The sequence below is a fragment of the Canis lupus genome, chromosome 15, assembly GCF_011100685.1.
Source record: "Canis lupus familiaris isolate Mischka breed German Shepherd chromosome 15, alternate assembly UU_Cfam_GSD_1.0, whole genome shotgun sequence".
NCBI lineage: Eukaryota > Metazoa > Chordata > Mammalia > Carnivora > Canidae > Canis > Canis lupus.
Genome location: NC_049236.1, coordinates 1,820,471 through 1,845,040, shown reverse-complemented (window position 1 = coordinate 1,845,040; position 24,570 = coordinate 1,820,471). Strand labels below are relative to the sequence as shown.

At 63.0% G+C, this 24,570-nt stretch overlaps 1 protein-coding gene across 14 annotated transcripts; it reads left to right on the top strand.

The window, feature by feature from the left end:
* The first annotated feature begins 3,389 nt into the window (after positions 1-3,389).
* On the top strand, positions 3,390-23,420 carry FOXO6 (forkhead box O6). Of its 14 annotated transcripts, none has more exons than XR_005370075.1 (7): positions 3,761-3,803; positions 4,165-4,259; positions 10,317-10,411; positions 10,791-10,963; positions 11,212-11,254; positions 11,606-11,777; positions 12,526-16,220. XR_005370075.1 is itself a non-coding variant. In XM_038557701.1 (2 exons), exons 1-2 carry the CDS (start codon positions 3,390-3,392, stop codon positions 23,418-23,420), a joined length of 1,704 nt encoding a protein of 567 aa, XP_038413629.1. The 14 variants fall into 14 exon arrangements, 1 of the variants encoding a protein (XP_038413629.1); XR_005370076.1 differs by having other exon boundaries at positions 11,564-11,777; XR_005370074.1 differs by having other exon boundaries at positions 10,791-11,254; positions 12,526-14,822; positions 15,034-16,220.
* The last annotated feature ends 1,150 nt before the right edge of the window (positions 23,421-24,570 follow it).

The following is a 24,570-nucleotide window of genomic DNA, read 5'->3' as shown; positions in this document are numbered from 1 at the left end:
GCACTGGTCACGGGGAGGGGACAGAACCACTGGGGTAGCGAGGCACGCACTGGGATTGCTTGGGTGTCCAGGTATGAGCTTTGTGATCCAAGTTCGAGTTGAGTGGGTAAAGCCCGCAGCTGTAGGTGCACGAGCCAGCGAGTGTACAGGCATTGGAATGCGAGCGTGTTCGAGTGCATGGGAAGGTGTGAGCAGAAGCAAACGAGCCTGTGTGTAGAACGGGGAGGCACGCAAGGGTAAGCAAGTGGGGGCTTGTTTGTGCAGGAATGAACGTGGGAGAGGTGAGGAGGGCATACAGGGGAGAGCAAGCGTGGGGGAGGGGGGCGGGGTGTGAGAGACCCCGAGGCCAAGGGAACCCTCGGGAGGGTGTGCTTTAGGGACACAAGTCAAGGGATGTAGGCAGGTGCATGTGTGTGTGAGCGAACCAGTGTGCACCGGTGGAGGCCAGTATGTGCATGGTGAGAGCAGGGGGGATGGTGTGAAGCGGAGCAAGGAGGAAGGGAAGATGTGTAGGAGCCCCAGTAACCGTAATAAAAACAGCTAGCATTTACTGAGCACTTACTCTGAGCCTGGTGCTGGCATTTGTGATCTTGTTGAATTTTTTACATATCCTACGAAGTTAGTGCTGTGATGATACTCATTTGTAGATCAGGAAATAGTGGCTTTGCACAGCTAAGTACCTCGCCCATACTCTTCATCACTGTGTTATCCTGCCTCGTAATGAATGTGTGAGCAGGGGCCAAGTAGTGAGTAAAGAATGAGCGTCTGTATTTGTGGTAGGTGTGAGTTTGAGTGTGTGTGTGTGGGAGGCTGAGTGTGCCACACGTGGGTCCCAGAGGAGAGTCCCAGCAGCAGCTGTGGACACTGGGCGGGGCAGGGGCCCGAGCAGAGCCTGAGTCAGCCTCCACGGCATCGCTGCCAATCTGACTTCCCAGCCCTGCAGTGGCAGCCTGTGCCAGGCCCCCCAGCTAAGGGATCCTCCCAGCTCTGGTATGGCCCCCAGCAGGCCCCCGTCTCACACAGCGGGCTGGGCCAAGGCTGGAGACTGGCAAGAGGCCTGCGTGGCCCCTAGGGTACCCGGGGGGCTGCCCCCAGTGTGGGCTCCCCAGGCAGGCAGGGCATAGGAGAAAGTGTGGGAGGGGGTCCAGCAGTGATTTCAGGCCCCTCGTGACTCTAAACAGAACCACCTGGAGGGTGTGTGTATGTGTGTGTGTGTGTGTGTGTGTGCAGAGTGGGGGCAGCCAACAGTTCCCATGCCCACCCCTGCCTTTGGGATGTGACTCAGGCAGATGCCATGCCAGGCATTTGCAAGCTGGGCCTACTTCCACGGGGGGTGGGGGGAGAGCAAGGAGGAGCCCTCCAACCCTGCCCCCACCATCACCCTTGGCCCTACTCCTCAAGGCTTAAGCTGGAAGGAAGGAATTTTTGAGAGCTGGCTGTCTCCCGTGGTGGAGTCTGGCCCCCGAATGCCCAGAGAAAGAGGTAAGCTGCAGCCTCCAGGCTGGTCTCCAGCCTCTCCAGATGCAGTACCACCCTGGCTGGAGAGCCTGGGATCCTGGTCCTGGCCCCTTACCTCTGTATCCTGGCGGGCAAAAGAGAAATGATATACTTAAGGGCCGCAAGGTGTTGCTGGCAGAGCCACAAGTGGAGGGGGGTGGGCAGGCAGGTAACAGAGCTAGTGGTGGGAGCTGGGGCTAGAGAGGGTGTCAGGATGAACTGACGCTTGAGCTGAGCTTTGAGGAATGGGACCATCTCCGATGAGGGCGCTGAGGAGGGGAAAGGGTGTCCCAGGCGAGGGGGGGGGGCAGAGGCTGGCAGGTGGAGCGGTGGCTGGAAACGTAGCCCAGGACCCTGTGGGATGATGATCCAGTCAACCTCGGACTCCTCGGCTAGCCTGTGCAGTGGGGACCTCATCTGTGTCCGTCACCTGCCACTCTGGCAGGAGTGGCCCGAACAGTGCCTGGTGCATTAAAGGTGCTCAGTAAATGTCTGTTAAATCAAAGAGAAGTTTCTCCCCAAACAGGACGAACTTTGGGGCAAGTATGTGTCCAACAGCCCCCGCAGGAGCCTCCCAGAGGCTATAAAACAGCGGTTTGTGAACTGCGATCCGGGTGCATCACCGGGGAACTTGGAGAAACGCAAAGTCTCGCGCCCCAACGCAGGCCTGCTGGGCTGGGGCCCCGCAGTGCTTTAACGAGCTTTCCAGGGTGAGGGTGATTCTGCTGCGGGCCAAACTTTGAGAAGCGGGGCTCTTAAACTCCGGACACAGGTCCCCTAAGAAGGAGCCCGTGAGGAACCCGTGTGCAGATGCGGAAGCTGCAACTGTGGCCCAGTGTGCCCCAAACTCAGATATTCTGGATCCCCCTCCCCTGTCCCCAGCGCAGTCCAGGGCACAAAGGACAGCTCCATCCCGCGCCCTATCGGGTTTCCAAGATTGGAAACCGGGGTCGGGAGCCAGGGGGGCGGGGCACTCCCCGCGGGAGTAGGAGGCGGAGCCAAGCGCCCCGAGCCCCGCCCCTTCCCCGTTGCCCCGGGAAACCCCGGGTTGTAACAATAACCCGCTGACGCGCCGCCGGGAGGGATCCCGCCGAGCCCGTGGGCGGGGCGGCTCGGCCGCGGACCAACGAGAGGGCGCGGGCCCCGCCCCCGCGCGCCCCCCCGCGCCGAGCGGGGGGCGGGGTCGCTCCCGCCGCGCCTCCCCCGCTCCGTAGGCGGCGCTGTGGCGCGCGGGGGCCGCGGCGGGGTCGCCCCGAGCCGGGAGCGCCGCGCCCCCACCCCCGGGCCGCGGGCGGGGCGCCCGGGCGGGCGGAGGGCCGGGGCCGCGGGCGGGCACGCCCCGCCCCCTCCCGCGCCGGGCCCGCCCCCTCCCCGGCCCCCGCCCGTCCCGAGGTGCAGCCGGCGCTGAGCGCGGCGGGCGCGGGAGCTGGCGCTGGAGCCGGAGCGGCGGCGGCGGCGGCGGCGGCGTTCCCGGGGCGGCGGCGGCGGCGGCGGCGGCGGCGGCGCGGGCTCCGGCATGGTGCAATCCGGCCTCGTCCCGGGAGAGCGGGGCCCGCGCGCGGGGCGGGCGCCGGGGGAGCGGCGGCAGCGACGGTGGCGGCGGCGGCTGCAGGCGCAAGCAGGCGGCAGGTGCTAGGAGCGGAGCGGGGCGAGCTGTGTGCCCGCCGGGCCCCGGGGCCGCCGCTGCCTCGCCGCCCCCATCCTCCCCTCGCCTCGGGATTCCCAGCGCGCGCAGCCCCCCGTCTCGGCGTCCCGGCCCATGGCGCCCCGCGGCTGAGCCGGCGCCGCCAGGGACCCCTCCCGCGGGCCTCCCCGGGGCGCGCCGCTCCCGGAGCCGCCCGCCCGCCCTCCGCGGAGCCTCCCTCCCCTCCTCGCCCGAGCCGGGCGGGACCATGGCTGCGAAGCTGCGAGCGCATCAGGTGGACGTGGACCCGGACTTCGCGCCGCAGAGCCGGCCGCGCTCGTGCACCTGGCCGCTGCCGCAGCCCGACCTGGCGGGCGACGAGGACGGAGCGCTGGGCGCGGGGGGCGCCGAGGGCGCCGAGGACTGCGGGCCGGAGCGCAGGGCGACGGCCCCGGCCATGGCCCCGGCGGCGCCGCTGGGCGCGGAGGTCGGGCCGCTGCGGAAAGCCAAGAGCTCGCGGCGGAACGCGTGGGGGAACCTGTCCTACGCCGACCTCATCACCAAAGCCATCGAGAGCGCCCCGGACAAGCGCCTCACGCTCTCGCAGATCTACGACTGGATGGTCCGCTACGTGCCCTACTTCAAGGATAAAGGCGACAGCAACAGCTCGGCCGGCTGGAAGGTGGGAGCGTCCGGCCGCGGAGGGGGGCCGGGGGCGCCGCCGGGGCCTCCGGGGGCGCCGAGGGGAGGGAGGCCCTGGGGCACCCCTCGGGGTCACGGAGTGTGCGCCCGGGAGCAAGGGGCCGGCGGGCGGGGGCGCGCTGCGAGCAGCTGTGTGCGTGCTCTGGGTGCAGGGCGGGAGGTCTGGTGAGGTGACCGGGGACCGCCACTTTGAGGCCCACCCCCCCCCCGGGACGCCGCCACCCCGTGCGTGGCTGCAGAGCAGAGGAACCCATTCCCAGGCTTCTGATGTGTGGGGGCCCCCGCTTAAGCCCCCCGCGAGTTTGCTTTGTGCGTTACTCTTGTTTTACCCTCTCCGCCAGGGCACCCTCCTTAAAGAGCTGGAATAATGGCCTGGGGCCAGTGTCTGCTTTCTCCCCAGATCTCTCCCACTGCCCTCCCTGGAGCTGGCCCCAGGGTAAGGAGTGAGCCCCCGAGCCCCCGCAGCTCTGCGTGTGGTGCCAAGAGTTCACCCTAGGGCACCCGCCAGCCTGGGGTGGGGAACCGGTCAGGTGACCTGGAATCTGAGTTCTCCGTGGGGCAGCTGCTGTCTCCCCCCTGCCTGGATCAGCACGGTGGGCGGCCGGGTGATGACCTCTGCTGGTGTGAGGGCAGGGTGCTGAGGGCTGGGGACCTGTCCCTGCCCACCCCAGGCTGGCTTCCTGAGCCCAGATGCATTGGCGGGGGGAGGGGAGGGGAGGGGCAGGGGCAGGGGCACCCTAGGGAGGCCTCAGTGCCATCCAGTGGAAAGGGGGGAGCCATCTTGGGAGAGTGCAAGGGCCTGACTGGATTGTGGCCTCCAGACCCTCCTCTGGCCATCTTGTTGGGGGAGTGGGGATGGTCGATGCCTTTGCAGGAGAAGGAGGAGGAGGTTTGGGGGGGGTGGGTCTCTGCGAGGGAGGCAGGCCTGGAGGGAGGGGTGGCTGCGGCCAGGGTCAGAGGAAGGAGGTGTGCCTGGGAGGAGGCGAGCCTTGTGAACCCAGATGCTCTGGTCGCCCGGGTGCTGCCTTGTAGGAGCCTCGGTGCTCCGCCAGGTCCCGTGGCTCTCAGGCTTCATGCTGGCATCTTCTGTGTCTCTCTCTGGCCACCATGGGGTGGAGGCACAGGTTGGAGGCGGCCCCATGAGTTTCCTCCCACATCATCTCTCCAGCCTCCTTGAGCTCAGCCCCCACGAGAACACTTGCTCCTCCTAAGTGGGTACTGCCCTTGGGATTTGGTGCCCCCCTGCCTCCCTGTCCCCAAGCACTGTCCCACCTTTCAGTCGCTGTTGTCCTCAAGAGCACAGAGTTCCGATGCCTCTTCCAGGAAGCCTTCCTTGGCCCTCTTGAGCTGACTAAGGACTTCCCTCTTCCCTGGCCCTCTCCTGCCTGTCATAAGGCTCAGTCTTTTGTGTCCTGTTACATTTCCCCTCCCCACCCACCCGTCAGAAGACAGTGGCAGTGGCGGAGCAATCTCTGTGCCCACAGCACCCAGCATAGAGCCTGGCACTGAGAAGCCGCGGTGCCTGTCTGGTGAGAGTGTGAAGAAACGGGTGGCTGGTGCAGAGGATGCCGAGGCTGGGGAGGGTGCCGTGGGCCAGAGTAATCCAGGGAGGGCTTCCTGCAGGAGGTGGAGCCCCACCTGAGCTTGAGGGATCAGGAGTGGTGGGGGAGGATGGCAAGAGGAGACATGAGCTGGAGTTCACTGAGGGTCTCAGGGCCAAGGCAGGGCTTCCAGGGGCTGCTGGGTGGCAGGTGCCAGTCACCTTCAGGCGTCGGTGCCAGGTGTCTCCTTAACGCTCTCAGCAGTCCCCGAGGTGGCTGTCACTGTCACCATTTACAGAGCTGGGCGCTGAGGGGCAGAGCGGAGGAGTGAACTGCCCAAGGTCACACAGTCAGCGGATGGGAAGGCTGGACTCCAGTCCAGGTGTGTCTCCTTCCGAGGCCCCACGGAGCCTCTGCCATAGTGTCCTGCTGGCACTGGGTGTGGGAGGGGGACACAGATGGCTTTAGAACGGGCTGTGGGGTGCAGATCTAAATCCTAGAAGGTGGCTGGGAATGTGCTGGGAGATAATTTGGTCCCCTGAGTTCATTTCTGGGACGATGAGACTGAGGCCGCGAAGGGGAGGGAACTTCTCAGGTTGTTGGTGAGCGGCAGGTGCTGGACGATGGCCCAGGTCTCCTGCCTGCGTGTTGGCAGTGCTTCCCACGGCCCCACGCTGCTGGGGACACACTGGTTCTCCCTGCACCTGGCTCAAGAAGGAAGACGCCCTAGTGGGCTGGGGCATGGGAGAGGGAGCCTGAGGCTCCTGACCTGGGCCCTGGCCGAGACCACCCAGGCACTGGATGAGGGCTGTTGGAGGGGGGCCCTGGCCTTCCCCATCTCATGTGGTCAGTGGCTGTCCTCCTTCTACCCCACCCCCCATCCTTTTTCTCCTCTCATTCCTGCCTCCCCTTCTCCCACCCCACCCCCCCACGCCACCCCACTGCATTCCCATTCAGCATTCAGTCCCTCTGGGGAACCTGGTGGAGGAGGGACCATCCCCAACTCCCAGCTAGCCTGTGCTTTAGCAGAGGCTGTGGTACAGCTCAGGTGCCAGGGCGGGGGCTGGGGCCCATTGTTCCTTCCTCCCTCCCCTCCCCCACACAAGTGTTGCACCCGAATCCCTGGGGCTTAGCAAACCCTGTGTCAGATGGAGGGTGGAGGACCAAAGGGGAAGGCATGGGGCCTGCCTTCAGGATGCATCAGGGCTCCACACCCAGGCTGTGTATTCTACAGGCGGGAAGGGCGGGAGGTGGGGGCCGGGGGGCAAGGAAGGCAGGTTACATCCGCCCCCCCCCCGGGAGCCCGGGCAAATGCTCACAGAGAAAGTGGCACTTGATCTGGGCTGTCTTCGCTGGGGGGTAGAATTTGGGAGAAAGTCTCTCAAGGGATGTTGACTGTAGACGCAAAGGCAAGGGGGTAGAGGGCTGGGCGGCCAGGCCGGAAGCAGCAGCTTCTAGGGACGGCAGGGAGGTGGCATGGGGAGGGCAGAGCGGCCCGGCCGGAAGGGCCCGTGTGCTTGGCTTTTGCCCTGTGGTCCCACCTGTGACGTGGGGAGGTAGAGGTGCGGTGGGTAGGATGGCCGCAGGTGCAGGGCCCCCAAGAGGCTGCAGCCTGCAGAGAGGCCCGCCTTGGTGGGGGGCGCTCCACCAAAGGGGCTGGCCTGCTTCCCTCAGGACACAGGGTCTCCAGGCCCCGGGTGAGGGCTTGGACAGGAGACTTGCCCTCACTCGCCTGTGTCCTCAAAGTGCATCCAGGTGGAGCCTCCGGGCTCCTCCCTGAGGCTCCAGCCCCACCTTCCCTTGCACAGGACTCCTCCAGGAAGCCTTCCCGGCTGCTCTGGGTCCTGGTGCTCCTTCCACTTAGCGCCCCTGGAGTTGTTCTGTCTGCTTTTGTGTTTCCTGGCTGCCAGCTCCCCTGAGAGCTCCCAGGCCAGGCCTGGGCACCTCCCATTCCTGTCCCCAGGCCTGATGGGGGAGGAGCTCAGTGGATGGGGACTTCCCTTCTCCCTCCGGGCCTGGAGCAGCCCCGCGGTTGGGGGATGGGGTGGGGAGGGCTGGTGCTACCCCCATGTGGCCCGGGCTGGCTGGCCGGTGGGTCTTAGGTGGGGTGGAGGGGGGGGGCCGCCCCGGATCCAGAGGCCAGTAGGAGGGTCCTGTTACAGGCAGGCGGAGCAGTGGCTGCGGGTGCAGAGGGCTCCCCCTTCCCTCCTCCCTCCAGCTTGCTCCAGCAGGGCTCCCTCCTCCTCCTTTGTCCTCCGGGGATCCCCAGCCCCAAGGGCTGGTGGGGGTGCGGGAGGAGGCGGTGTGAGCCCCGGTTGGGGGGTGTCCTCACCCCCCGCACTGCACGAGCGGGGGGCTGGCAGCTGCCCGCCTCCTGGGCACGAGCCCGTGCCAGCCGCTCCTGGCACAGTTGCTGGCACGCCCGGCAGACTCCCACGGCCACCTGCTCACACCCACCCACGAGCGCTGGCGCGCTGCGGGCCCTTCCGGCTTCCCGGGCCTCCCGGCGCCCCTCCCCCTCCCCCGCCGCCCGCTCGGGAGCCCCCACCCCGTCCCCTGCTCCCCGGGGCGCCCCCCCCACCCCGGGGCCCCCTCGCCGCAGCCAGGCCGGCCCCCTCCCTGCGCAACTTGGGGAGCTCCGGAGTCTGGGCCTCGGGAGAGGCCCCTGGGGTAGCTGCGGGAGAAGGAGGGCCCGGAGGCAGACAGACAGACGGACAGACAGGGTGAGGGCCCCGCCTGCCACCTGGCGCCGCTCCAGCGGGCCGATGGCGGGCAGCGCCGTGCCAGGCGGTAATTGCAGACAGACTAATTTAAAGAGATGAGACGGTTATTTTTAACTCGTGTTAAGGTAATGAACGGCGCGGGGGGTTTGCGGGTTCGAAAGTTCAGCGCCCCCCAACCCCCACTTTCTGCGGGTTGGGGCCCCCCTCTCTGCACACCCCGAGGACTCCAGCTCCAGGACCCCCTGGAGTTGGGGGCCTCTGCCAGGGACCCGGAGGGCTGAGAGGGTCAGGAGAGGGGCGCCCCCTGGCCCCGCGCAGATCCCTTCACATCCTGGCCACCGGCTCTCGGGGGGTGTAGGAGCATCCCTGTCCTCCAGTTGGAGAAGTGACTTGCCCCGAGGTCCCGTCCCTAGGAAGCGTCTGGCCTGGGAACTGAACGCCTTTCTGACCCCTTGACTCCAACTTTTTCCGCGCCACCGGGGCTGGAGGAGAGGGCTTGTGTTTGGATTTGAGAGGGCACAGGCCTGTTCCTGGCAACCCAGGGTCTTGTCTTTGAGTGGCAGCTGGTGGTGGCCGCCACACGGGGCCGCGGAAGCCTCTCTGTCCCCGTCGTCTGAGGGGCAAGGGGGTGTGGGTACAAGCTTCTGGGGTACGGACCTACTGGGTATATAGCAGGGGGAGCCCCCTCCTTACCTCACTGCCTCCCTTACCTGGTGGGAGGCTCACCAGCAGCCCCTCCCAATTTGCAGCCTGGAAGCCTGCCTCCCAGCTTGGGGGTGGGTACCTGGGAAACAGGTCACATACTGCCCCCCTCCCTTTCCACCTGTGGATCAGGCTTTGGAGGGCTCTAGGGTGGGGAGTCATGGGACCATGCATGACCTTCCGGGCCCAGTTCCTGGCTCACACACCCCTGGTGACTGAGTGCTGCAGCAGGAGTGCCCTTTCTATTAGGCCTCAAAGTTGTGAGCACTTCCTTCCTTCTCCCTGGCAGCGGCCCAGTCCCCCAGGGCATCGCTTCTGTCCCCTGTCTGTCCCCTGTCCCGGTGTATTAGTTCAGGGTTTGGGTCAGCTGGAGCGGTGGGATCCCGAGCGGTGGAGGGGTGCACAGAGCGCCCACAGAGCGCCCATCAGGGTTCTGATCCAGTGTGTGAGCTGGAGCAAGGCTCTCTCCCATTCTGATCCTTGAGGTCCTCATCAGCACCCAAAGGCCCTTCGCGGGATCCCTGGTTCTTTCAGGCCTCCGGCTGACAAGCCCTCTGGTTCGAGAAGCCAGGGGGGTCGGTTAGTTGGGACCTAGGCACGAAGTACTAATAGGACTTCTCAGGGGTGCGGGCCTGTGAATACAGGTGTGGATGGACTAGAACTTGGGTCCTGCTTGGGGAGGCCTACCCTGACCTTGGCAATACCCTGGTGCAAACATACTTTGGACACTATGAAGGGTGTGCTCGTGGCAGTCTCTGGGGTGGGCCCCCAGAGCAGACAGATGGGAGTGCAGGGTGTTGGGTGGGCATTGACTAAGGCTCTGGGGCCTGGGTAGGGCGCTCAGGGGGACAGCTGGATCTGGAGTGCCCCCCCTTCCTCCTGGCACCCTGGTTACCATGGAAACCAACTCCTGTTTGGGAGGGTTTGGCTGTTTGCTGCCTCTCCCCACCCCCCAACCCATATGTGGAGGTGGGAGGGGGGCCAGGTGGCGTGTGGGGGAGGGGCCTCCCACACCCTCCCCCCCCCCAGGGCCTCCCTCTTTGCAGAGAAACCTTTCTGGTCTCTGGGGGGGCGTTGCCTGTTGTGGGAAGGGGAACAGGAATTAAGAGAATTAACGTCTGGGTGCTAGGCTGTTGGGCACTTCACATGCGTACGTTCTTGTTTTACATCCTCCCTGGACCCTGCCAGGTATGTGTTAATAGCCCCATTTTTCAGTTAAGGAAATGGAGGCCAAGAAAGGTGAAGTCACTTGGCCGGGGCAGCATGGCTGGGACGAGGCTGAGGCTGGATTTAGACACCGGCCGGTCTTTCCCATGTTTCTCCCAGCGCTGTGCAGTCTCAGCCCCAAGCACCCCAGCCCGCCTGCCCCAAGGATCCCTCATGCTCCAGAACCCTCTGGGGCTCCTCAGTTTCCCCTGGGAGCCAGCCGAGCTTGAACTGCCCTCCTTCCTGTTTTCCCTGCTGCCTGTAACCTCAGGACCCCCTCACACTGCCACCTTTCCACCCCATACCCCCTGCCGTTGACAGATGCTCATCAAGGTGGCTCCTGACTCCTGGACTGAGCCCTTGGGCCACCCGTCAGAAACTAGGCTGGGGAGACTAAATACAGGCCCACCTCCCAGGTGATTCTGGAACCTACTACATCTCTGAGAATTCCTGCCTTAAATCCTTCGTTGTTGGCAAACCTGGTTGATGTTCAGAGTCACCTAGAAGCTTTAAAATAATACAGGTTTCCAGTTTCCATACCAGATCCTCCGAGGGTCTGATTTTAATAGGACTGTCTACCGATGGACCAGATTCTGAGCCAATGACTCAGATGGCAGTGTCCCGGGCTCCTGTGTGTCCCTCCCTTCTGCTCCCAGTGTAGACCAGCTTCTTCTCTAAGCAGGCTGTCCAGGTGGAGCCCCCCTCCCCTCCCTCTCACTCTTTTTGGGCCCTCCAGAGAATTGAGGGCCAAGGGGTGGACTCCCCAGCCCCAACACCTTCACCCTCCTGTCTTAGGTATGAACACAGCTGGAGGGGCTAGCGCCAGCAGCCAGGGCTGATGCCCCCTGCCACTGGGAGCCTGTGGCTGCAGGAGGACGCGTGCTGGTGTAAATACTCAGCGAGCCTCTGGAACTGGACCAGGAAGGGCCTGCAAGTCACAGCCCCTGTTCTCTGATGTGCACAGTTTGGTGTGTACAGTGTGTGTACAGTGTGGTGCTGTCCCGACAGGGCCCCCTCCAGGGACCTTAGCATGACACTCAAGCGCTTGGCTCCCTGGTCCCAGCGGATCACTCCACTCCTTGCTCTTCTGACCCTCGAATTAGCCACCCTGAACGGTTCTAGCTCAGGATTCAGCCGCCACGTGCCGTTACACACATGCTTTCATCGAACTCTCGCGGCACCCTGTGAGGCTGCTACTGTGATTCCTCTGTTTTAGGAAGAAATAAGGCTGGAGAAAGTGGCTTTCGTTGTATCCTGCTGTAAGTGACAGAAATAAAACTCCCCGGGCTACTCCTCCCTAGCCCAGTGTTCAGGCCAGGCCAATCCAAGCTCACACACACACACACACACACACACACACACACACCCCTCACCCCCCCTACACCATGTCCCCCCCAAACCATCCCACCATCCCCATCATTGTCTCTCTCTGCTCCCTCTTAAGAATGTGGCCCTGAGGCTTCCAGCCTGGGGGATGCTCCAGGGGTACCTGGCTCAGACCGGCATGCTTGGGTGCTATGCCGTGGTGTTCTGTGGTATACTCCCCTCTTCTGCACCCCCCTCTGCAGGCCCAAGGCTGATGACAACTTCCCCCATGCACTTCCATCCAGGCTTACACCTGTTAACCCCCCACTGCGGTGCTGCTCAGAGGAACCAGTCTGGCTCCCTGACCTCTCGAGTGACCCACAGGTCAAGCGGGGGAGATAAGATGAGGCCTCGTGAATTTGATTCGGGATAAAGATTGCTCAGGGTCACGAGGGGAGGCCAAATAATGAGCTCTGGGTATGTGGAGGTGGGGAGGGGAACCAGACAAAGGAGGTCAGAGCCTCAGGACTCTTTAGGAGCCCCCTGGGGTCTGGTTCTGTTGGTCAGAGCACAGCAGGACCTGAGGCTGGGGCCAGAGAGGAATGGTCTTGAATATCCAGCCAGGGGAGTGGCACTACTAGCTGGGGAATGACAGAGGCAGACAGATCATTCAGGCCTGGTGTGGACAAAGGGGAAAGAGTGGCTTTGGCCACCCAGATGCTGGGGACCAGGGAAGAAGGTGGGTCTGAGGGGGTAGAGGCCCAAAGAGTCCAAGAAGCAGGCCTGAGGTGCCCTGCAGGAACCTTTGGTACCTAGGGGATCTCAGAGGTGAGACGGTGGTGTGGTGAGGAGTCCTGGAGGCAGCAGGGAGGAGCAAACCTAGCTCTGCCGCTCACCATCTACGTGGCCTTTGGCCACTGAGCCTGTCTTCTCCTCTACAAAATGGGATAATAATAGTTCTCATGCCCAGGCTTTGTTGTGAGAGTAACAGGAGAGATCCGTGTAATAAGGTCCCCAAGAAATCCTGGCAGACACCCTTAGGGCTATAGGTTGCTCTGGGAAAGGAAAGGAATCCCTTCCCTGTTGGGGTGTAGGGTGGGTATCCTGGGTCCTGATCCTTGAGAGACACAGGCGTGTGTGTGTGTGTGTGTGTGTGTGTGTGTGTGTGTGTGTGTGTGTTGGGGGAGGGTGTCCTTCCTCTAATGCCTCCCTTACCCTCCCCAAGGTGGCGGCTCTTCAGGATGTCCAAGCTTCCACCTGCCTCTAGCTTGGCCCACTGTTTTCTGGCCTCCAGAGCCTTCCTCGTGGCCTTGGGAGGCCAGCAGGCAGGTTTAAGACTCACTATTTTCACAGATGAAGGCAGTGGTTTGCTCAAGGTCACCCTTGAACCCAGGGCCACCTGCTCCTGGACGCGGGCGTCTCTTTGCCCACGAGGAGGCTGTGTGACCTTGGACATGGCCCTTCCCTCTCTGGCTCTGAGTCCCATCTAGAGATCCCCTCCCCCAACACTCTGGGAAGCAGTGTTGCCTCCTCCACCCCGTCTGTCCCCTCCCCCTGTCCTCTGCTGGCCTTGCCGGCTCTGTAACCTGAGCTGGGGCTGTGGGGGAAGGGGGCTTGCCCTCTGCCAGAGGCACCTGCCAGCTGAGCAGATGTGAGGGGATGGAGGCCCCCTCCCCCCAGGGGATCTCAGGCTCTTAGCGCAGCTAGGCTGGGGCTTGGGCATGCAGGGCTCCGCACACCCAGCCCTGGCCTCTGGCCTCTACACCCAGAGCTTACCCTGAGCACTTGTTCATTTTTCAGCGGACGTTCATGCTCCAACATGTCCTGCAAGGACCTCTCAGTATCCAGAAGACAGATGGCAGATGAGGGCTGGTGCCCCGGTCTGGGTGGGCTGCCTTGGGCTCCTGGAGCCCCTTGGCATGGGGATAGAGGGCCAAGGGCAGCCCCTGGGGGTGAGGCCAGTGTCTGTGCTGGTGGCCATGCCCCCGGGAGAGCAGATGGTTCTCTTGGCGCTGTGCCCACTCTTCCTCTTTCCCCCAGGAGCCAGCCTACAGGGCTGGGGCACAGCTGCTGGGCCCTCCCCAGAGCTGGGCCCAGGGCAGGGCTGGGTGAGGTCACCGCAGCTGCTCCCAGGGCCTGGGGCAGGGGTGTTAGGGAGGTGCTGCATGCGGAGGGAAGGACAGGGTTCACACTGAGGAGAGATAGGGAGAGGCCGGAATGGCTTTGCATTTAGGGATCCCCTTTAATCTTGGATGAGGGAGGAAAGAATCTTTGGAGGACTCAATGAGCCAGGGTGGACAGCCTCACCCCCCTCCCACCCCCTAGAGCTGCTGTCAGGCCTGGCTCCTCCTCAGAGGCATCTCCGGGTGGGAGGCAGAGGAAAGGCCTTGGGTGTGACTCCCTTTCCCCACCACTAACTTACATCATGCAGCCTGGGGCAGCTCCATCTGTCTCCTGGAGCCTCAGTTTCCCAGCAGTGAAATAGGCACACTAAGCCAACTCAGAGAATTGTTAAAAAGACGGTAAGGTTTGAAGTGTCGTCGTGCCAGCGCAGCGCATAGCACGTAGGGAGTGTTCAGTAAATGGTAGTTGGTACTTTTCCTTCCTTTACTGAATTCTCCCCGGGAGCCTGGAAGTGCTGAGGAGCAGCAGGGAGGTGGCCGAGGCAGCAGGATTGGGAGCCCGAGGCAGGAGGCGAGGCCGGGAGCTCTGGCCTGAGGTTTTGGGGACCAGGAACCGCACGGGGCCCACGTGGCTCAGGGCTGCCCGGAGCCCCAGCCTGTGCTCCAAGGGCTGCCCCGCCGAGTTCAAGTGCGGAGGCCCACTCGTACCCAGTGTCATACCCGGTGTCGCACCCCGTGTCGCTCTGGGTCGTGGATATGTTTCTGCAGCAGCGCTGAGGTGGGAGCCACCACCTTTGGGACTTGGAGAGGGAAGTAGAGAGACATCACAGAGTTTGCCTCGGTGGAGCAGCAGGAACTGGTCAAGCCGAGAAGTGGGGGGCAGCGGGAGCAGAGTGCGGAAGGCAGGCAGTGTAAGACCCCCCCGGGTGGCTGGAGCCCGGGGAGGGGGCTGAAGGGCATGGGGCTGATGAGGCCGTAGAGCCTCAGGGCTCCTCTGTGTCAGTCTGGAGTTGGACCTGAGCCCCCAGGAGACGAGGAGCCATGGGGTTTGAGTAGAGGTGAGCTTCGACTTCTGCTGCTGCTTTGCCTGTACCCAGCCGAGGTGTGCGGGCTCTGCTCTCTCTGGGGTGGCGGTGTGGGATGTCAGGGCCTGTCCTTGACCTCATGCCTTGCTTTGGACATTTGGTTCCTCTTGGCCCCTGGCTGCCTGCTTCTGTTCCACTGCTGACCCCAAGCCCAGTCACCTATGGACACCTGTTGCCTGATGCCCCCGCCTGCCCTTCTGCTCCTCCTCCACTAATCCCTGGTGCCAAGGATTTGCACATGGCCTCAGGCCTCTCCAGGTCACCCCCTTCTGCCAGGAAGCCTGCCTGGACTGAGCATCCCAGCTTTAGCCCAGGTGGCAGAGCAAGGGACCCTCAGAGAGACCGTGGCTCTGAGACAGGCGTGTCTGTCTGGCCAGCCTGGGACTCCAGAGTGGGGTGTGGGGTACGGGGTGGGACAGGGGCTGCTCCCGGGGCTCTGAGTCAGGGAGAGGATGAGATTCATGACATGCAGGATCCCATCTGGGTCCCAGCCCTCCCCATGAATATTGTTACCCTCTTTTACAGGGGAGGCCCAAGGTCACATGAATGAAGTTGGGATTCCAGCCCAGCTCTCAACCTTTCTTCATGCAGGGAGAGAGGAACAGAGGGAGGGAGAGGGCAAACAGGAGCCATGGAGGAGATCAGAGAACTCACATAGGCCCAGAGGTGGTCTCTGCCCAGGGATCATCACCACCCTTGGGTAGGCAAGGTCAGCTTCCTAGGGGAGGGGCTGAGCCAAACCTCAGATAATGATGGAACCTGGAGAGGTTCCCATACCCAGCTCTGGGCTTGGATGCGTGCAAGTCCTAGGACTGAACTGTAAGGTCCTGGGATTCCCCGGATGTCAGGAAGGCCAGGAGGTAGCATAGGACTCGTGGTGGGTGGGGGACACAAGACTTGGGTCTCCTGTCTCTGCTGAAAGCCAGGAAGCTTGGGCTTGAGAACCAAGGCAAGGATGGCCGCTGAGGTGGGCGGGATCGGGTCCCCTGCCACCCAGGTGGAGCGGGTGGGGAGCGCCCTGGCTTTGGAACCCGACAGCTTGGAGACCCCGACCTGCCTCCAGGACTTCCCAGCTTCATCACCTTGGTAGTCCTTCTACCCTCCCAAGCCCACTTCCCCACTTTGTCAAATAGCAGCGCTGCTTTGCAGGGTGGTTATCGGGACTGAAAGAAGAAATGTGTCTGAAGGACCCAGCCGGCGGGGCCTGGCGTGTGGTAGGTGGTGCCCTTCTGCTGCCTTGGTATTTGAAGCCCGTGCCCGCGGTGTGCTAGAGCTGGCGGCCTTGGCTCGGAAGAGCTGGTCCTGCACACTTCTTCCCAGTTCTGTACTCGGTGACGTCATGCTGGCAGCTAAAAATTGGCTGCGATGGGAGTATCCATGCCGCAGAAATCAGCAAAAGCTACAGATCAAATCAGGTGGGATCTTTTCCCTCCTGGAGAGCTGGAGGAAATCAGTCCTGTGGGCCCTTCTGAGCCTTAGAGGGGACAGAATGGGAAGTGGAGTAATGGTCGGGCACTGGCTGTGCTGAACAACCTAGGACTCGGGGTCCCTGGGCCCTTGCGGGACTAGAACTCGGGGTCCCTGGGCCCTTGCGGGGCGGGCGGAGATCAGATACAGCCTTAGCGCCAGGCAGCCCTCTGTAGGCAGGGGGAAGGAGCGGTGAGACCACTCTTCTCTCTAGGTCTTCCCTCCCCCCCCCCACCCCCCTGCACCCCCCCCACCCCCCCCCACCCCCCGCCAGTCCCTGGGACTCTGGCGGGCTCTGGCCTGGAGGAGGGCGAGCTATCAGGGAATGGAGCTGTGCGAGGAGGAGAAATGAGGTTGTAGTGGAAGATAAACGAGGTTGTACTGTCAGGGAATGAGGTGGTACTTGGAGGCAAGGTGAGGCTGCATTATTAGATAGATGAGGTTGTCCTGTCAGGGGATGAAGAGTACTTGTAGGAGAGATGACGTCCTGCCGGACCGGCCGGGTTACACCGTCAGAGAACACAGCCCACCACCGGCAGAAGGAGAGACTCCGACTTGGAGGATAAATGAGGGTGTCCTGCTGGATAGATGAGGGGGCCCGTCAGGTGAATGGAGTGCTGTTAGCAAATGAGGTTGTACTTGCTGGATAAATGGGACTGGGGTGCTGGATAAATGGGGTTGTGCTGTCAGATGAATGCATTACTGCTCGTGGGCGAAGGGTGTCCTGGGAATAAATGAGAGCGTCCTGCTGGATAGATGAGCTGCCACCACCAAATGGATCAGACCCTGTCCGTGAGGGAGGCACCGTCAGCAAGGAGGAGGTGGCTGTCTCCCCGCCGGGGCTCCCCCCTGGCCCCGGCGGGACGGGCTCTCGGAAACCTTGGCCCCAGCGAGCCCTGGATCACCCAAGCCTATCTGGGCAGCGGGAGGAGCCGGGCGGGGTGTGCAGGTGTGCAGGTGCACATTCCCCCCGTGAGGCCTTGCTCACCTCTCACGGAACCCCGGAGCCTCCTCTGCGCTGCTGTCTGTGGATCGGGCTGCTCCCCACTTCCTTCCACCCCATGCCCGGCTCTCATTCTGTGTTTGCTTCTCTCAGCCCAGTGTGGGGAAGCTAGTCGGCCCAGTTTTCTTTAATTGTCCCTGCACCCAGTCTCACCCCCCTTCTCTCTCTGTTTCAGTCAATCAGTGAACATTTATTAGATGCCTCGTGTGTATCGAACACCTGGGGTACAGTCAAAAGTGGACAAAAATCCCTCACAAAACTAAATAAAATTACATATTTACATATAACTCTATATTAATTTCTTAATATATATATATATATATACAAGCGATCTGTTAATTAAGAAAGTGATCATTGCTTTAGAAAAGTGGAGAGCAGGTAAGGGGGCCAAGAAATGGCAGGGAGGAGGAGCAAATGGTGATAGTGGTCGGGATGGGTAAAGGATCCCATCTGAACACAGCCTGGAGAGTGATGAGAGATTGATTGGGTATCTGGGTGAACAGTGTTCCCCTGAGGCAGAGGCCCCAGGGTGGGACCGCGCCCAGCAGGTTCAAGGAACTAGAGGGAGGAATCAAGCAGATCAAGCGGGACAGCGTTAGGGGAGGAGTCTGAGAGGTCGTGGAGGGGCTTGTGGGTTAGGGCAAGGCCTTCCTTCTTTACTCCGAGATGGGGAGCATCAGAGGGGTCCGGCAAGACTAGACTCTATCCAAGTTATTTAAAGGGCCACTCTGACTGCTGGGTGGTGGAGGGCTGTGGAGACACAAGAGTGGAAGCAGGTAGCTGTTTGAGGAAATAGAGGTTCAAAGCATCCTGCCCCAGAGTTGAGCTGCTCATGGGGTGCTGGAGCCAAAACCGGAATCCAGATCCAACCCAGAGCCCATGCACTTTACCCTGCACCAGCCTCCTCTCCCCCGGTGGCTGAGCCCCACGGGCCCAGCCTCCCTAGCCCCGGGTTCTGAGCGAGAGCGGGGTGGGCACGGATGTCCACTGCTGTGCCTTCCCTCTGCTCCGTGATGGTCCCCCTCCCAAATCAGCGAGGTCCGTGTCCCCCCCCCCCCCCCCCCGCTGTTAACCTGCTCCAGGCCTGCGGGGAGGTGTGGGAGGTATGAGGCTCCAGAAGCCAGGCCCAGCTCTGGGCACAGGGGAGCCCGGGCATGCCGGGGCTGTGGCTGTGGTGGCGGGTTGCTAGGCGACTCTAAGAGGGAGCCCTGGTTACTGCTGCCTGGCAGAGGCGGCTCCCTTCTCTGCCTCCCTCACCTCCTCCGTGGCCTCTGGCCTCCCAGGAGGCCTCGTGGGTGAGTTGTGATCTGTGCTTGCCACTGGGTTCTTGGCTGGGAGCTCTGATTGGTACCAGGTGGCTGGGCCCCAAGGAGCCTGACTGGGCTGCAGGGCCAGGACTTCCCTCAGGGGCCACAGCCTTGGTGCACACCTGGTGCTCAGCCTGGGCTCCGCAGTCAGGGGCCTAGGTCTTTATCCAACTCTGGGCTCCCTCCCTGGGTGACGGCAGCCTTCTAGGCCTTGACTGCCCATCCATCTGGCCTGCAGCCTCCCTCCACGGGGGCCTGGTTTCCTGTGAGAGCGCCAGGGGTGCTGAGCCAGCCCAGCTCCAGGCACCCTGCCCCCGCTCCCTGATGGCTTGAGTGTGACACTCCATTTTGCATTAGATTCCATTTGTGAACAGACTTCCACTACCTTAAAAAAAAAAAAAAAAAAGTTTGGGGGTCTGGATGGCTCAGTCCGTTAAGCTTCTACCTTTGTTTGGCTCAGGTCATGATTCCAGGGTCCTGGGATTGAGCCTGGGCAGGAGGCATCCGGCTCCCTACTCAGTGGGGAGTCTGCTTGTCCTTCTCTTTCTCTGCCCCTTCCTGCCCCCCCAAGTCATGCTCTCTCCCTCTCTCTCTCAAATAAAAATCTTTACACTTGATCTTACCCAAAAGGCCAAGAAGCAATCAAATAAAAATCTTAAAAAAAAAAGAGAAAAGTTTGAAAACCTGTGGACTGAATGAGTTCAAGAACTTTCAGTGTCATATATGAAAAAGTCACAGAGTACAGTTGGCACATCTCATCAGTGTCCAGGTGAGGAAACAGGCTCAGGTGAGGCTTGGTGGGGTGAGAAGAGCACCACACCAGGGGTCAGGTGGCCCGTGCTCAAATCCCTGCTCTGCTTCCAGGTCCTGGGCAACCTTGGGGGAGTCCTTTCTTCTGAGTGACCTGCTGTGGTTCCAGGCTGGGGCTCCAGCTCCCAGGGGTACCCGACCAGGCAGGAACACAGTGGGGAAGAGTGCAAACCCTCATAGGTGCAGAGCATGCGCTCTTGGTACAAATCATCTAAAACAGTATTTGTATATTCAGAAAGCTTAGATGCGCTAAGAGGTACAATGCGAAATCCCCCTGAATGCTAAAAATGAAGCCCAAGACTTAATAGGAAATTTTGACCTTGCACCATGCCCCTGGTCTTCTCATGCTGCCAACTTCTAGGGATAGTTTACATGGAAAGTTTGAGAAGCACTAGGGTACTGGCTTCCTAAGATTCTTTGGAAATTCCCGGACTCGTTTCTCTCTCCCGTGGCAGTATGTGACGTCCTGTAGACTTGGGTGAGAGTCACCTGAAATCAGTACGTGGCCCTGCCATTTGAACTGTGGGACTGGCAGCTTGCTTAACCTCTCTGAGCCTTACTCTCCTCATCTTGAGATGGGGATCGCAATCCCTGACTTGTATGGAGTTTGATAGAATGCGGGAGATAAAGTACTTCTAACACCTAGGGCCGAACAAGCAGGTACTGAGTGGGTGCTGGCACTTGGCGGTGTCCTTCCCTCTCTCTCCCCCCGCTCGCCCCGCGCCCCCCAGCACTCAGGCTGGCACATAGTGACACTGATGAAGAGGTGTTGCCTGCCCGACCTCCAGCTGGAGAAGCTGGGAGGTGGAGCCTCTGTGAAGCCAGACAGTCCCATGAGGAGAACGGAGGCCCCCGAGGCCTCTGAACACAGGTGTGCAGGAGGGGCTAGGGAGCCAGGTGCAGGGGCAGGAGTGGGAAGGGGGTATCCACTGGAGGGAGCACCACTCCCTGGGGCTTCCTCTCCCCCTCTTCACAGGGTCCCAGGAGAAGCCAGGCAGGGCAATGCTGGGAGGGGCCTTGGAGCTGTCACCTCCCAAGACCAGAAAGTGCCAGCGATAGGGAGGGAGGGAGTGGTGCCTGAAGAATCAGGTCCCAGGAGCTGGGAGCGTGAGTGGGGAAGGAGCCCTCCTTCTGGTGACTTGGTGGAAGGAGGCAGGAGGGAGGGCCCTCACTGGTCAGTGGTTATGGGGCTTGGTGGACAAACAGGTTAAGAGTAGGTCCGAGAGCTGGGTGGATCTGGAGTGGTACCTGGCATCGCTGCCTGTGGGACCCTGGGCAAATTACATCATGCCTCTGGGCCTCTGTTCCCCGGTACAGTGAGATGGGGTGATGCCAGCTTCCCAGACTTGCTGGTGCCTAGCACAGTTATACTCGGGTCACGACATTAAGGAGGTAGAGACAGAGCAGGTCTGCTGGGTGATCTAACAGTGTGGTCTTCTGGCCAGAGTGAGGCCTTTAACCGGTGTTTATGAGCACCTGGTGCATCCACCTAACAGGTGCCCACACACATCACCCCAGGCAGTGATCTAACAGCCTTCTGAGGCCGTTACTGAATGGTGCCTGTTTTGGTCAGCGTCGTTCACTGAGGCACAGGCTCACGGAGATGGAGTCAATGGCCATGGTCACATAGCTGGGTGGCTGCAAAGAGCCAGGCATCCCGCCCAGCCCTTCCGATAGCCCAGCCCATGCTCCTTCCACAGCAGTACCTGAGTCGGGAGGTCAAGGCCCCCAGGCGGCAGGCCCCAGAGATGGGGCAGGGCAGGTGCAGCCCCCAAGTCCTCATTGAGGTGCTTGTGGGGAGCCAGGTTGCAGGAGCTATGGCCCCCTCCCCCCTGCTCCCCTAACCCCGCCTTCTTGGCAAAAGCAGGCTTCGACACGGGGAGCATTAGAGACTGGAGCAGCAGAAATTTAGAAAGCGTGGACAGGACTGGGAGAGGTGGGGCCCAGGGAGGGACGAGCAACAGCAGAAGGGGCCGCACGTAGCCCTGGGCAAGCCGCCTCACCCCTCTGAGCCTTGGTCTTCTGGTTGTAAATGGGGATTATGCCACCTGATGGGGACTTTGTGAAGCTTCTATCAGAAGGAGGCTTTGGGGGCAAAGCTCCTCCGCTTCAGGTGGTTGAGGGGAGCACAGGCTGGGAGCTGGGCGGGCCTGAAGGTGGGCACTGAGCAGAGGTGGGGCCTGAGGTCCCCGTGGCTGATGGATGTGCTTTGAGGGGCTTGCTGGGAATCTAGGCTTCTATAGTTCTGACAGGCGCTCACAAGACTTGGGGGAAATTTCAGAAGAGTTTCGGGCCTGTCCCCACCTTGGGGACCCCCAGCCTTTTCTGCTTTCCCCGGCCAGGCCCTCCCAGCAAAGGGTTAACAGTCTTCTCTACCTGCAGTTGCATTTTAAAGACACGAAATTAAAGCAGGTAATTTATTCTCCCCACACACGAAAGAGCAATTAGTTCTAAACAGGGCTTAATCAGTCACCGCGAGATTGATTTCTGGAGCCCTGGGTTTTCGGGCTCCTGGCGCCATGCCAGGCTGGGGAGGGAGGGGGGCAGACAAATGAGCCGCAGCGGCAGGAGCCCTTACATAATCTGCTGGGGGGCCCTGGCAGCCTGGCTAGCCTCAGGCGGGGCTGGGCTGGGGAGAGGGGGCCCTGCTGCAGCTCCTGGGGAGTAGCCCTCCCGTTGTGCCACGCCTTCTGGGGACAGGCCAGGCCCAAAGCTGCAGCCCCACCCTCTGGGCCGCGTGTGTGTGTGTGTGTGTGTGTGTGTGTGTGTGTGTGTGTGTGTTGGGGAAGAGTGGAGCGGTGCTGGGGTAGAAGGTGGGTATTCCTGTCCAACCTTTACTTACACCTGTCCTCCCCCTCTTCACCCCATTCACCCTCCATCGTATGTTTCCTCCCATTGCCCCTTCTCCTTCCTCTTCTCTTTTTTTTCTCTGTTTTCTGCCCCTCGTCCTTCCATCGCTTCCTCTTCTTTCCTCCTGGCCTCCTCGCCCCCCCCCCCCCCCCCCCCCCCCCCCGTGTCCTTGTCTCTGGCCACAGAACTCCATCCGGCACAACCTGTCGCTGCACACCCGGTTCATCCGCGTGCAGAACGAGGGCACGGGCAAGAGCTCCTGGTGGATGCTGAACCCCGAGGGCGGAAAGACGGGCAAGACCCCGCGCCGGCGGGCCGTGTCCATGGACAACGGGGCCAAGTTCCTGCGCATCAAGGGCAAGGCGAGCAAGAAGAAGCAGCTGCAGGCGCCGGAGAGGAGCCCCGAGGACAGCCCCCCGGGCGCGCCGGCCCCGGGGCCCGTGCCCGCCGCCGCCAAGTGGGCCACCAGCCCGGCCTCGCACGCCAGCGACGACTACGAGGCGTGGGCCGACTTCCGCGGCGGCGGGAGGCCCCTGCTCGGGGAGGCGGCCGAGCTGGAGGACGACGAGGCCCTGGAGGCCCTGGCGCCGTCGTCGCCGCTCATGTACCCGAGCCCGGCGAGCGCGCTGTCGCCCGCGCTGGGGGCGCGCTGCCCCGGGGAGCTGCCGCGCCTGGCCGAGCTGGGGGGCGCGCTGGGGCTGCACGGCGGCGGCGCGGGGCTGCCCGAGGCCCTGCTGGACGGCGCGCAGGACGCGTACGGGCCGCGGGCCCGGGCCGGGACGCCCGCCTACTTCGGCGGCTGCAAGGGCGGCGCCTACGGGGGCGCGGGCGCGGGCGCGGGCGCGGGCGGGGGCGCGGGCGGGGCCTTCGGGCCGCCGGCGCTGGGCGCGCTGCGCCGCCTGCCCATGCAGACCATCCAGGAGAACAAGCAGGCCAGCTTCGCGCCCGCCGCCGCGCCCTTCCGCCCGGGGGCGCTGCCCGCGCTGCTGCCGCCGCCCGCGCCCAGGCCCGGCCCGGTGCTCGGCGCGCCCGGGGAGCTGGCGCTGGCGGGCGCGGCCGCCTACCCCGGCCCCGGCAAGGGCGCCGCCCCGTACGCGCCGCCGGCGCCCTCGCGCAGTGCCTTAGCCCACCCCATCAGCCTTATGACGCTGCCCGGCGAGGCGGGCGCCGCGGGCCTGGCGCCCCCGAGCCACGCCGCCGCCTTCGGGGCCCCGCCCGCCGGCCTCCTGCTGGACGCGCTGCCCGGGCCCTACGCGGCGGCCGCCGGGCCGCTGGGGGCCGCGCCCGACCGCTTCCCGGCCGACCTGGACCTCGACATGTTCAGCGGGAGCCTCGAGTGCGACGTCGAGTCCATCATCCTCAACGACTTCATGGACAGCGACGAGATGGACTTCAACTTCGACTCGGCCCTGCCCCCGCCGCCGCCCGGCCTGGCCGGGGCCCCGCCCCCCAACCAGAGCTGGGTGCCGGGCTGAGCGGCCTCCGCGCCCCCGGGCGCCCCCGCCCCGCCCCGCCCCGCCCCCGTCGAGGGCTCGTCTTCCCGTCCCGACCCCCTGCGCCCCACCCCGACCTCGGCCCCGCCCCGCCCCGCGGGAGGCCCCTGGGGGGGGCGCTGGAGGAGGGCGCTGGGGCACCTGCCGCTCCCGCCCACTCCTGAGACCCGGGCCCCGCGGGCTTGGGGCCGGTGGCGGTGGGGACGAGCCAGGTGGGCGCCGACCAGGAGGGGCGGCACGGGGCTGGGGCGCCTCCGAGCCTCCAGGCTTCATCTGCGCGCCCTCGCCGCGGCCCACCGCCCGCCCATCCCCAGCTGACCCCTTCCCGCCCTCCCAGCCTCACCCCCCCGGAGCCAGGAACCGCCTCCCGTCCCTGGAAGCACTCACACCTACCTGTTGGCTGTTCACCCCCAGCTGTTTCCCTTCAGCCCTGAAACCACCCTTAGGGTCCCCACTCCCAGGGCTCAGCCCCCCCCACTTCCCAGCCCTGCAGGCCCCAGCTGCCCCTCTCCTCTCAGGTTGGAGGCAATCCCCCTTCCCATCCCCGCCCCCCCCACCCCAGTACTGGTCTCAGCCTCTCCAGCAGGCCTCAGCTCCGGACCCCCCCCCCAGCAACACCCCTGTCTCCGCCCCAGTCCTGCCTCCTCCCCCGTATTTATAAGTGTCCGGTCGGGGCGGGCTGTGGGCGCGGCGTCCCCGGCGCATATCGTAGGCAGTGTACCGTGGCCGTGCCGTCAGCGTGTGCGTGTGCGTGTGTGCCGTGTCGAGGCCGTGTAGAGTGCATTGTACAGCATATTTTCATGAATAAAATTGTTTTAAATATTTCCCGCGCCTTGGGCTGGGGGGTGGGGGGCCGGTGGTTGGCAGAGGAGGGGCATTGGCGGGGACCGCGCGTGGTGGGAGGGTGGGTGTTCCCGGGGCCTGAGCCCCTATTGTGGCTTTTGTGTCTGAGTATACGTCGGCGTTGCCTGATGCCTGTCTGCTCAACACACGCTGGTTAAGCGCCCACCGGGTTCTGGACGCTGGCGATGTGCCTGTGTGGAGCTCTGCACCTGTTTCTGGGAACATATGCATGCAGGAAGTTTCTGGTTTGGGGGAAATTCTGTCCTGAATACATAAGCCTCAGGTTGGG